This window comes from Aricia agestis, chromosome Z (assembly GCF_905147365.1).
Source record: "Aricia agestis chromosome Z, ilAriAges1.1, whole genome shotgun sequence".
Classification (NCBI taxonomy): Eukaryota; Metazoa; Arthropoda; class Insecta; order Lepidoptera; family Lycaenidae; genus Aricia; species Aricia agestis.
This window is the reverse complement of record NC_056428.1, coordinates 519,750-533,876: the sequence shown is the minus strand read 5'-3', so window position 1 is coordinate 533,876 and position 14,127 is coordinate 519,750. Positions and strand designations below refer to the sequence as shown.

The 14,127-nt window shown below is 35.6% G+C and overlaps 1 protein-coding gene and 1 long non-coding RNA gene across 4 annotated transcripts; both read left to right on the top strand.

Moving 5' to 3' along the window:
- The first annotated feature begins 1,904 nt into the window (after positions 1–1,904).
- Positions 1,905–3,802, top strand: LOC121738825. 2 transcript variants are annotated; one of them, XR_006037338.1, is made up of 5 exons: positions 1,905–2,087; positions 2,419–2,525; positions 2,609–2,686; positions 2,766–2,817; positions 3,025–3,802. It is a non-coding gene; the product is annotated as an uncharacterized LOC121738825 (long non-coding RNA). The 2 variants fall into 2 exon arrangements; XR_006037337.1 differs by lacking the exon at positions 2,766–2,817.
- A 5,097-nt stretch (positions 3,803–8,899) lies between these two features.
- Positions 8,900–10,868, top strand: LOC121739143. 2 transcript variants are annotated; one of them, XM_042131483.1, is made up of 3 exons: positions 8,900–9,046; positions 9,346–9,751; positions 10,316–10,868. In XM_042131483.1, exons 2-3 carry the CDS (start codon positions 9,389–9,391, stop codon positions 10,796–10,798), a joined length of 846 nt encoding a protein of 281 aa, XP_041987417.1. In that variant the 5' UTR covers positions 8,900–9,046; positions 9,346–9,388; the 3' UTR covers positions 10,799–10,868. The 2 variants fall into 2 exon arrangements, with proteins under 2 accessions (XP_041987417.1, XP_041987415.1); XM_042131481.1 differs by having other exon boundaries at positions 8,900–9,050.
- Positions 10,869–14,127: the final 3,259 nt, after the last annotated feature.

Sequence of the window (14,127 nt, the reverse complement as noted above, 5' to 3'; positions counted from 1 at the left end):
TTACTTAAATTTTAATATTTTATTCCTTTGTTAATGTCCTAAAAATTAAATTCAATAATCCCTATACCTACAACTAAATAATATGATTTATTCAAACAAGTACCTGTTTTATGCAATTTACCGTATGCATGGTCAGTAGTCTGCAGATTAACTAGATATTCTGCAGATTATCTAGTAATGTAAGAATATATATAATCAATTTTTTGCACTTTAACTGACTCACCCAGATAATCTGCAGAATACCGCGTTAATCTGTCCTCTAACTGGCTTATGCAAATTAACGGTAACATATAAGTACATACATACATACATAGCCTGAGAGACACATAAGGCTAAGAACTCACGGCGTGGTTTTTTCCCGCGCCCGCCGCGTTGGCGGGCCCGCAGCCTTCGTAGAATCCACTTTTATATGTAAAAAACGAAAGCAAAACTCACGGCGCGTTTTTCGCCCGCGACGGGCGCGGTTGTTTACGGCTCTCGCTGCACCGGCGGCGGGCGGCGCTACGGTCGCCCGCAGCCACGGCAGTTTGCGCCCGCACGCTCGGCGATAGTTTAGCGGGCGATCGCAGTAGCCGTAGTAAGGAGCGAACTCATGGCGCGGTTTTTTCCCGCGCCCGCCGCGGCTGCGGGCCCGCACAAATCAGCGGTCTCGTGAGTTCTGAAATAAAACCGCCTATTTGCGCGGGCCCGCAACCGCGGCAGGCGCGGGAAACAAACCGCGCCGTGAGTTCGCTCCCTAAGATTGCGTTATACAATAATATTAACAAACTAAATTTAAGCAAAATGAAAGTCTTTCCGCCGTACTCCGAGACATTTAATTATGATTAACCTTCAGTGTAATGAAGAGTTTGACAAATAATGTATGGGGCTTATGTCAAAATTTTGAATTAATTACATTTAAGTAAGTAATGTTCCACTCACCGCCGTACTCAAAGTGCCGCACTCAGGTTAGAACATTAATTACTTAAATGCAATTACTTAATTCAAAATTTTGACAGTTTAACGTTAATAACTTACTTCTAAATTCTAAGAAAACTAAATGTTTAAAATTTACTTTGCCCAACGTTAGGCAAGTTAAAACCAATTTACTTTTAAATGATGAGAAGATGAATTTGGTGGACACCACTGTATTCTTAGGCATTACACTAGACAGTAAATTACAGTGGGGTCCTCATATTGCTAATCTTGCAGATAGACTCAGTTCTGCAGCATACGCAGTCAGATAAATACGGGAAATTTCTGACGAAGACACAGCAAGCAGGGCCCGATCTAAGGGGGGGCGAGCCGGGCATTTGCCCAGAGCGGCAAAAATGAGGGGCGGCGAAATTGACTTATTCCTATCATCCAACCTAGCCATCCACCACTTAAGTTTGAGAATTTTACCAGCTAACCTTAAGTTTGCCAGGGGAAATATTTGAGTATTTTACTTAAATATTCCTCCCATTTTCCCCCAACAAATATGTTTCCTGTATATGTAAAGGGCGGCCAAAATGATCTTTGCCTGAAGCGGCTAAATGGCTAGATCGGGACCTGACAGCAAGACTAGTTTATTTCAGTTATTTTCATAGTAGAATGTCGTATGGCATCCACTTTTAATACGATTTTTGTGCTGCAGAAGCGAGCTATACGTTCAATTTATACAATGTTAGCTTTTGAATCTCTGAGAAAAAAGTTTAAAGAAATTGGTATTCTAACTGTTGCTTCTCAATACATTTTGGATAATGTATTAAGTATATGTTAGAAAGAATCTTAGTAAATTTACAACCAAAAGTGACAGTCACGGAAGAAACACTAGAAATCGCTTGTTTGCGACAACGTAGTCATAACTCAAAAAATCGAAATTTTTAGTTAATAATACAGATAAAATCTGCGAAAAGAGTAGAATTTGCTTCAAAAAAGACATTTCTCGCGATCGTTCATGTAAGAGCGAGACATAAGTTGTGACGATATATCGCTATCTCGCTCGTTTTGGTCCTTTGCTACGACATCGTCACTACTCAGTTGCGCCGCGGCAGTGTCAGTGGGTGGTTGTGCGTGTTTTCGTCAAGACCGAAATATTTCGAATTGAAACGTTGTTGATGATAAAGGTAAGTTGAATTTTCATTCTTACTTTTTTCTTGTAATGTCTTATTGCAAAATGTGACGATGTTGCTTAAAAAATGTTGAAGTTAAGCTATGTAAATATTTCGAGTTATTACTATATCGTAGAAAAAAGCTGATCTTATTGAAGTCAAACTTTGAATAAAGACGATATTGATGTTAAGCTAAGTGTCAAATTTTGATTGCCTAAAATTTTATTTTTGCTTATGCCATTTTAAAAGTAAACAGTGACAATAATTATTTACTTTATTTTTCAACAAGTTGTTTTAGAACGTTATGTATGATAAAAATCAACTAACTAATTTGTTATATTTTCAGGTCATGTAATGATGGAGTCCAGGGGTAGGAAGATGCTAGCCTTATTAGAACGGAATAAAATGATACTGTGGGCACCAGCGAGGAACAATGTACTTCGGCTGATAGCAGTACGTATTAGTAGTACTGACCTACCAACCTTTTGTGTAAGATGCTTAATATTGTTGTTTTAATTTTATGTCTTATCTTTCAGGTTCGAAAGGAGTTACCCAGACACCCAAAGAAAACAGCGAAGAAACAGATGTAACAAGACCTTCATTGAATGAAACCGGTATAATATCAGTGCCATTATTGTTGTTTTGCTAACCTTGTTTGCTGATTTAACTTAATTTATAATTTTATTATTGCAGGCTACGGTAATTCTACTCAAACTCATGTCAGTAGCAGTTCTAGCAGTTCTAGGTAAATAAAGCTTACCTTCACAAAAGGATTCCGAATCAGATGATGATGAGTCTGAAGAATCAGTTGATGAGTTATCAACTGATTCTTCAGACTCATCATCATCTGATTCGGAATCCTTTTGTGAAGGTAAGCTTTATTTACCTATTACCTACCGGTTGAATAATTAAATGTAATGTAACTTAGGTAAATGCCAATTTTTTTTTGCAGATAGCGACGACTCTATCTGAAAGGACTCTATCTATATAAGGATCCAATGTATATACCGCCCGAAAACCCAAGTCAAAACAACCACGATGAGTTACCTGCCGACGAAGAAAACGAAATGTTGTCTGTCTTTGATAGCTCTATACAAAATTTGCAATCGACCTCGGCTCCAAATACGACTAATACTTCTGCAAGGCCGTCTACTTCCAGAGAAGGGAGAATCCCAACGAGCCCTGCTGTGAGTCCTGAAAAAAAGAGAGGAAGAAAACGCAAGCGTGATGAAGCACAACGGAAGAAAAATATTGCCAAAAGATTACGAAACACAGGAAAAGCTTATCAGACTACAAAAAAGAAGATCAGAGAGGAGAGAAAAATTAAAGAACTTTGTGGAGAAAAATGTAGACTGAAATGTGGGTCTAAATTCACGGAAGAAGAAAGAAAAACATTGTTTGAAAACTTTTGGGCATTGGGTGACAATAAAAAATAATGGGAATATATTTTAAGGAGCATGACTGTTATTACTCCAAAATACCGATACGTCCGCAAAGGTGGAACGAGAAAACCTCGTTAAAAAAATAGTGCATTCCATCTGAAATTACCCAACAAAACAATAAGGGTGTACAAAATGTTCTTTAAAAATACCCTATGCATCAATGATCGTCCAATTCGAACTGTTTTGGAGAAACAAGATAAAGTTGCCAATTGTTTGTTAGCTGAGGATAAGCGCGGCAAACATGACAACCACGCACACGTCGATGAAGCCATAAAAAAAGGAATAAGGGAGCACATAAAATCTATTCCCAAGATAGAATCCCATTACACTCGTGCTAATACTAGCAAAGTTTATATAGATGGCAGCAAAAGCATCGCAGACATACACAAAGATTATGTTGAAAGCAAACAAAAGCAAAATCTTCCTTTTGGCAATTAAATTCTGTTTTACAGAATATTTACACAGGAATATAATATCTCTTTTTTCTTTTTTTTAATTTTCGTTAGATTTACTAAATAAAAACCTGATTCCGAGATAGAATCTCGGAATCAGTCTCGAAATCGCTCCATTTTATAATGCTCTTTAAGTATTCTACAAGATATCTACATTTGCCTATTTTTTCTAGAAAGTTTATAAAGATATGATATTAAAACAAAAGGCTGTATTTCTAAAGTTCATCTCGTTTCTAGTTCCTAAACTAAAATTAAGACTATGTGCCTTAACAATACTGACTGTAGATTAAGTTGTTGATTGGTTTTAATTTAGATTGTTTTTGTGATGAGAGTAAGTATTGAATATAGTTTTGTTTCAGTAACAAGAAACAAGATCAACTTGCCTATTTAGGTACAGGACCTAAGTAAGCAAGTTTATTTCGTTTCTAGTTAACTAAGTAAATAAGCTGATCTCGTTTCTAGTTCCTAAATTACCAAAATATATTAAATTCTAAACTTAAGACTATATGCCATATCAATACTAACCGTGTACTAAGATTGTGCACCACATAAGTTTTGCGTTTTTTGATTTGTTTTATTTTAGATTTTTTTTTTGTAATGAGAAAAAGCAGTTGTCTATTTTGGTTTCCATAGTTATTTTATTTTATTTTAATAAAAGTTTTGTTTCAGTAATGACTTTTCTTGTTTTATTTATTCAAACTATGAAAAAAAATTGCTCATACAACGACCAGAATAGTACCAAAATATATTAAATTCTAACAGCAACAACGTCATAAGTGATTCCTCGTCACATTTACTTGTCAATAAGTTATTATAGGTATATAGTAGCTAAAAAAACTTAGATAATAACATTTATTTACGAATCAGGCAATATTTCTTGCAAACTAATGTTCTTCAATAGCTGATAGTTACCAAGTTACGTACATCTGAAACTTTTAAATGGATTTTCTGCAAATTCGTCTTTTTTTAGTAATGACTACCTTGTCGCAAACAATCGAAATACAAACTAGAAATACCGGTGATCAGACTTAGTAAAGTTAGTAAGTAAATCTTTTAAAGGTCAATGTATAGACCTTTACAATAAAATCCCAGAAAACGTAGACGTTCAGAGAACATTTGCAAAAATTTATTCTGAATAAAAAAGTTTGAGTTTGACATAAGCCCCATACATTATCTGTCAAACTCTTCATTAAATCGAAGGTTAATCGTACCTAATTAGAGGTCTCTGAGTACGGCGGATAGACATTTCTTCTTCTTTTAAAAATGGCCGCCTCGGTGAGTTGCCAATGTCAGAGTGGCTTAAAGGACTTTGCTCTAATTATGATTAACCTTCAATTTTGATACAACAAAGGGATAGATGTCAAAAGAGTGTTGCTGTTGCTAAAAAAAAGTTTCGCCTCCTAGACATTCGTGACGGACTATAGAGACCGTGCAGAGCGATAACACCGCCACTAGTGACGAGTAGCCGAAACTTTTACGAAAATTTTATTGTCAAGCTCTAGCCAAGCTACGGAAAATTATAAGATTTTTTGAGGCATTTGGGAATTTATAAAAATTGAAATGCTTTGTTTTATTCCTGGATGTTCTAATACATACAAGAAAAATAAAGGCAAATCGAACGGAGTAAAATTTTACTATTTTTCTGCCAAAAGTATTCACATCCCTTGGCATATTGAAAAACGAAAGAAATGGATAAAATCCGGTAAAAACATACGTAAGCATTTATAAAGTTCCATTAATGTTATGTGTAGACACGGACGTAAAAAAATAGACTCGTAAAAACACTGAATTTTGTAGATTATAAACATAAATTCATTTTTGATGAACACAATATGAACTTAACCTATAACCGTTGCTTCTTTCAGTAAACATCCAAACTGGCTTCCATCTAAATTTATATACATACATAAGCACCGCTCATTTAATTGGCATAAATTTGCATCAAAAGTAAGGATAATTTGGAGAAGTCCTGCCAGGAATTCAACACTGAGGATAGTATTGAACTTGAACCATCTTGTCAAAGTGTTGGTTCTCAAAAGGATGATTCTTCCAGTAGGAAAAAGATTAATGGTGCAGTCTTTGTGTGTTATTTAAAGAATACTTAAGTATATGGTGTTTGCACTGATGAGGTCCAGACTGAAATTAGTTAAAAAAATAGTGACAAACAAAAGTTGTGAAGATGGTATCGAGTGAATCGCAGAAGGTTGATAAAATAAAAGCATTTATTTAAGTGAACTTGTTTTATTTTATTAATCCACAAGCATTTTCATTAATTATTATAAGTATTTTTGCATATTCATTATTTTATTGCAATATTTATCAAGTTTTTACTTTCTATGCTGATGGATGCTACTAATTACTTTTTCTCAATGACATTCTACTTTTTCATACAATATATTTTTAAATGCTTACGTATGTTTTTACCGGCTTTTATCCATTTCTTTCGTTTTTCAATATGACAAGGGATGTGAATACTTTTGGCAGAAAAATAGTAAAATTTTACTTTGACTTTTCGATTTGACTTTATTTTTCTTGTATGTACTTATTAGAACATTCGGGTATACAACAATGCATTTCCTTTCTATTAAATTCCCAAAATATGTTTCAAGAAATCTTATTTCAATTTTCCGTAGCTTGACTCCATATACTAGTAATCTGTGCTTGACTCACAGATTACTAGTATATATTGCTTGACTAGATCTTGACAATAAAATTTTCGTAAAAGAAAATTGTTCGGAAGAGATTTAAGCCGGAAAATAGTATGGACGTAACATATCTGTATACGTAGAATATCATTGAGCATTTCCTAATCCTCTCTAGGCCGAATTTGATGTTTGATGCATTTAAAGTTTTTACTGACAAACGGTTGCGAAGTTTTAACTACATTCATTTGGCTTAGTGATAAAGTACCTGGATAACCGAGCTTTGCTCGGTATAATAGCAAACACTCATTGACTTCGTGTTACTTAACAACGCCACCTCCTGGAATAGCTTTAGCTGTTGTTGTGCCGTTAAAGCAATTAGTTGCTCACACAATAGTATTATTATTCGCCAATAGATGTCAGGAAGAGTCATATTTTTCAGTTTATCGGTTATAGATAAAACACGAATAAAATGACATTTTCTAAAAATTATTCCTAGCTAGATCGATTTATCGCCCCCGAAAACCCCTATATACTAAATATCATGAATCGGATACAAATCGTTGGAGCCGATTCCGAGATTCCAACTATATATATACATCCTGTATCTATCTGTATCATTCTTATTCTTATATATATATATATATATATATATATATATATATATATATATATATATATATATATATATATATATATATATATATATATATATATATATATATATATATATATATATATATATATATATATATATATATATATATATATATATATATATATATATATATATATATATATATATATATATATATATATAAAAGAATAAGAATAAGAATTGCTCGTTTAAAGATATAATAATAAGATAATGAGTAATATAAGTAATATACTCTTCGCTCGCTTAGGAATTGAGTCGGATCGTTTGTTTCATGGTTAAAAAAAAAAACAACAAATAAATATGCTAAACAACGTAAAAATATGCCAAATTTAGCATAAAATGTGCTAAATTGGCAACACTGGGTGTCATCGCTCTGCACGTAAAAAGGTACTCTGTGTCATGGCCGCGCCCGCGCCATGCCGACTGTAATTAGCTCCTTCATCCTGGTGAGTATAGTATTCGTTGGTAGCAGATATCATTTCTTTGCCTTCTTACCTCTATATTTTAAAAAGTTATTAAGTCAAGTAAAAAAAGAAATAGGAAATCAAACTTCGTTTAAATAAATTCATTTCAAGTTCAAAATTGTCGAAATTCTCTGTTTTTATACTATTTTTATTTTTACTTGACACTGGCAGAATGGTGCATCACTGCCCCCGCGTTCCAGATGACGTTAGAAACGCTCACGCTCAAGACCGTAGTTTTTCCCGTTCCACTAGCATGTGAGCGTCAGCGATACAAACCCAAGTGGAACGGATTATGGATCGTTTTGAGCGTTTTGAGAAAAGTTTAAAAAAAGAACTATAATTTTTTTATACATAGGTACAATGAACCGAACTTGGATATTATGATCCTTTTCTTCAAGTCGTAAATCAAAGTAATTTTATTGTTTATAGTTACATTTAATTTACAAATAAAATACATAATATTATATTTGTTAGGTTTTTAGTATTACATTTTTTTACTTAAGTAATCATATTTTAATATAGTTAAACTTTTATTATATTTGAGTTTTCACATTGAATCATATTTTAATAACAAAACCACATACTTTGAATATTGACTATAATAATTGTCACAATATACATATAAACGTTAGGTAACAATACCGCATAATGTTTAGTCAAGTACGAATAAATCAACAGGTATAGGAGAGATGAAAATTAGTATTAATTATTTTAATATTTTATAAGAAATCATTTGACCTTTCATTTAAAACAATTTATTTTCCAATCAAAATATTTCATTAAATGTTATTTAATTTATTTAAGTAATATAAATATTATTTGTAATATAATAATATAAAGTTTTTTTTTTATCTACTCTCTCCTGAAAACTTTCCGAACATAGCTTTCGCGATATAGTTACGTTAAAATTTAAAAAAAAAACTAGAACGCCCACTTTGACCCATCTTCGTCGAGGGTCGTTTTGAGCGAAAATGATGACGTCATGAGTGACGTCATAGCCGCGATCAAAACGACCCCGGTCGCCAAAGGGAACGGCAGAAGGGGACGTTTTGAGCGTTTTGGTCAAAATTAACGTCATCTGGAACGCAGCCTGCATCTATGGGCGCCATTAAATAAGAAGAAGAAGAAGAAGAACCGTCAATTGTCAAATGATGTGGAAAATATACATAAAATCGTGTTTTGATCAGGAAAATAATACACATATTATGTTGATTGTATTAAATGTACACGTCCAATATTATATAAAGTGTATTATGTACCAATTCGCTGAAGAAAAGATTTTCGGAGGACGTGTCTTACAACACATTTATAGCTCAGTGCGTAAGTCTTATGTGTTCATAATATTTTTTTGGAGAACCTTCCTCATTCCATTTAATGGCAAATCTGCCAAAACCTGTTTATTAACCCACTGTTTTAGAAAAAAATATTTAACGAACAGCGGTTTAAAAAACTGCGCACTTGTGCTAGAAACCATTTACACCACAGACCACATTCCACAGTAACATCACAGACTACTCTTTGAACTTTGAACTAAGTATTAAACTAATCCCCAAATTAACTTCTAGATTTAAGTGTAACAAAAACCTTTAGTTACAGCATGGAATATGCGTTTCAGATCTCAATGATTTTATAATTAAAAGGGCACGAATGCTGTGAGCATGACACCCGCAGCTAGCAGGGAATGGCTCGAGACATTCATCGAGTTGTACAAGTCGGAGCCGTGCCTATGGAAAACCAAGTCCACGGAGTACTATGACAGGAGCAAGAAAAACGCAGCTTACGAGAAGCTAGTGAAGAAGCTCCAGGAAATAGAACCAACGGCGACGAGAGAGAGCGTCATTAGAAAAATTAATAATATTCGCTGCACATACAAGAAAGAGTACAACAAGGTGATAGCGTCCATGACTCAATCGAATGACTCTGTGTACGAGCCGCGACTGTGGTACTACAATCTGTTGAGCTTTCTCGACAACCAGGATTCAATAAAAATATCACCCTCGGACTCCGACAACACTAATGAGGTAAAACTTCCTAATACTACAAATAACTTTTATGAAATACTTTTGATATAAAGTTGTTTAGCTATGCAATGTGCATGCAAAGTGCTCCCAAAGTGATAATGCGCATAGAAATTTTTGTCATTGTTTGGCAACAATCGTTTTCCCTGAGGGTCGTTAGACGATGCCACAAAACATTTTATTGTGCATGTAAAAATCATGTCATGCCATGGCAACGCCAACTGTTTACGACTTGACAGCAACCAAATATAAGCAACTTGTTGGTGGTGTTGCCATGGCATAACATGGTTTGAACATGCGCAAGAAACAGTTTTGTGGCACATGCGCCTGAGTACTGACTATAGTATGATATTTACTGGGTGCAAACAAGGTGCAAAATGCAAAAGCATTGTTTGGGGCTCTTATGTTTCATCAATTCGGGTGTTTCCATGATTACGACAATTAGCGAAGATTTTTAATGCGCATTATTAATTTGGGAGTACTGTAGTGTCATATTTTCAACATGACTTCAGGATTTTGTGCCAGAAATTTTAATCAAATTCAACAATAATTCTTTTCATGTTTTAGAGTACTCAACAAACATTATACAATAGTTTGGGATGGGTGGCAGACACTGAACAGAAAGTGACCGAAGTAGACTGGAACCTGAAGTATCTCGCTCTTCATGGAGGCAGGGAGTCAGTGGATACACACTTCACTTCCGACCATTCATTAACATGTAGCACTCCGAAGTGTACCCCTGGGCCATCTAGTGGCCCAAGTGCTACTCCTCAGCAGTTCTCTTCAGTGAAGGAGGAGAGGTCGGATGTTGTGGGCAAACTTGTAGCGCTTAAACTAAAGGATTTGAGTAGGGACCAAGCACTGCTAGCCGAGAAGATTATAAACGAGACATTGTTTGAGGCGGAGCTGGGGCGGCTGACCACCGAGCACTGGGTACAGGCTCGGTCTCAAACGACCACATACTGCTCGTTGTGCAACTCAGAGCTGCTCGACCTGCCTGTGCCCGTGCTGGAGTACAGCATCACTGACTTCAACCTGGACAACACATAGTCCGTCTGTTTTATAGACTTTAACACCTCCATCGTGGGTATTGCAGACTGCAGACACAATAGATTTTCAATCGTTAGCGTGTTTACACACGTGCCGCAGCGGCAGTGGCACCGCCACCGCGGCGCCAAGTGTGAACAGCCTTAGGGCCGCGCCACACCGGAATGGCAGCGGCGCGGCGAGCACTTTCAGTGTCATATGATTTTAAACTATCTTCATTATTGTAATAACGTGCATAGTATCGCTTGAGAAATCGCGGCCGCTGACTTCTCAAGCTATACTATGTATTACAATAATTAAGATAAAGTTCGTTAAAATCATATAAGTGGTGCGGCCCTTATGCGGTAGCTGGCTGCCGTTTGGGGATTGATGGGTTAACAATAATAAAGTCTATAAAAAAAGTAAAAACAGATGACTATTTTTATGTCCAAACGAATTAGGCCTGGAGATACTGACACAAAATTCTTGGTCATTTGTACCAGTATGGCGGTTTTACAGGGATATAATTACTTAAAGGCAAAAAGGAAAATAAATGTCATAGCGCTCGCACTGGCAGCCCAAACGCGTGGGCGTTAATCGAACGTGTCGGATAAATAACGAGTGTCGAACGATTTGTTCCACAAAAATGCTTGTATTTTCAGATAGTCGAAAAAAAATAAGTAGGCGAAAGCGTAATGCCATACTTGTCGGGTGCGGCTTACAGCCCGCCATACCGACGCGACAATACGTTAATTTTAATTAAAAAATTGAACCATTTGTACCAGGCTAATTTTTGCATAGCTAATCACCGTCGAGTAGCCATTCACTAAAATCACCTTGCCATACTTTTCCGACAGCGCCCAATGGGCGCCATACCACTGCAAAGGTGTAATTTTTTTTTTCGCCAAACGATTTGTACCACCCTTAAACTTTTTTTAACAGTCCCTGTATGATCATAAATAGGACCCTGATAATGCCATACCTGTGGGAGGCAGCGAATATGAACAATATTATTTCCAAATCCTAAGATTTTATTCGTAATTTCAAACGGTTTTTCAAGTATGGCGCCACTTTTTCCCTCTACTACAAGTATGACAAATATAATAATGGTCACATTGTATCGTTTAATTTCCAAAAATCCAAATGCCATACTGGTACAAATCGTCCAATTTTTATCACTTTTTTGCTCAAGTCCGAGAGTCATCCCGCCCCATGGTTACAATCTGTAACAATTTTTTTTTGTACAATTACCAAATGACGAGACTACAATGATGCCATAATGTAAAAAATGATTTTACATATTTTATAGTCGTATTTTTGAAACGTGTCAAATAAATATGTATTTCAAGTATGGCAGCACTTTTTCCCCCTACTAGAAGTATGCGAAAAATAATAACGACATATTTTGTCAAATGCTTACCAAAAATTTTAATGCTATACTGGTACAAATCGTTTGGCGAAAAAAAAATTACACCTTTGCAGTGGTATGGCGGCCATTGGGCGCTGTCGGAAAAGTATGGCAAGGTGATTATCGTGAATGGCTACTCGACGGTGATTAGCTATGCAAAAGTTTGCCTGGTACAAATGGTTAAACTTTTTTATTAAAATTAACGAATTCGCGTCGGTATGGCGGGCTGTAAGCCACACCCGACAAATATGGCATTATGCTTTCGCCTACTTATTTTTTTTTTTCGACTATCTGAAAATACAAGCATTTTTGTGGAACAAATCGTTCGACACTCGTTATTTATCCGACACGTTCGATTAACGCCCACGCGTTTGGGCTGCCAGTGCGAGCGCTATGACTATCATTTTCCTTTTTGCCTTTACGTAATTAGTCGCTGTTAAGCATTAGTGTCCTAACCCACATTTTTTTTTCGTTATTTTTTGAATGCAGTGTCCCTAACCCACAATTCTTTTGTTAAATTTTGAATGCAGTTTTGTTCTAAATCATCTACAGAACATAACTGCATTCATAACTCAATACGTAATTTTTGTGTGGGTTAGTAGTTTATTTAGTTAGTACACGAATGCTTAACAGCGTCCAATTATACCCCTGTAAAACCGCCATACTGGTACAAATGACCAAGAATTTTGTGTCAGTATCTCCAGGCCTAAATAATATGATGTTTGGACATAAAGATAGTGTAGGCATTAGGCAATAATATGTGCCATTATTATATTTTCGTCTTATTAATATCAAATAAAAATCGGAAATTAGTCATTAGAAAAAGAGAAAAAATTGATTCTAACAGGAATCAAAAAGATAGTAAATATACGAGGGCTGTCTTTTAAGTTTTGTCGTTTGGAATAAATATAGACAATCTAATAGATTATCACCATTTTTTGTTTTTTTAAGAATTTTTCGCGATATTTAAAATGCTTTTGCATGCGTTCAAACCAGTTTTTAAAACATTTATTCCAGTTCAAAGTTGGGTAGTCAAAGTGGCCGATTTTTACGCCTAAACAGCTTCTTCAGGTGAGCTTAAACGTTGGCCACAAAGACTTTGCTTAATTTTGTGGAACTTATTAAAATCCTTAGGGCTCAATCCAGGGCTGTAAGGCGGATGATCTAAAATTTCAACGTTTTGGGTTTACAAATACATCTTTGTTTGACCGGCGATGTGCGAACATGCGTTGTCATGGCCAGGAACATACGACGTCTTGAATCGTTTTTTCGAAATTCGGTGATGACTTGTGGCAAACAAGCTGTGGTATACTAGTCAGCGGTAACCGTTTTGCAATCTTCGAGTACAATAGTGGCGATGTGACCACCTTTTGTCACAATGGAGGCAAACAATTTTTTTTAAAGTGCTCTGTGAGTCCATGACTTTGGTCGATTTTGGCTCATTCTAGAAGACCCAGACAGTAGACTGCTACTTAGAATTTGGATCATAAGCATATATCCAAAACTCGTCACCATTGAGCAAATTATAAACGTGCTTTGACTCTTTTGCGACAAAAACTAACACGGACTGTTTTTGGTCGTCGCTAAGCAAACAAGGTATCTAATGAGAAATCACCATTTTTACTCCAAGTTTTTCATGCAAGATTTTTTGGACAGTGGTTCCTGAAATGCCCATGGATGCCTCTATTTCGTGATATATCACATGACGGTATTCGAGGATTAGCTGCTGCACGGCTTCAATATTCTCTTGCGTTACGATGGTTTTTGGACGACCATCACGTGGCTGGTCACTGAGGCTAGAGTGTCCACTTTAAACTTCTAAATACCAGTGTTCTATAATCCTAAGATATTATGGTCCTGCATCACTAAGTACAGAAGTGATCTCCTCAAAACGCCGAAGTCGCGATAATCAACTTCGTTACTTGAAAAAAATTATCGCACGGAA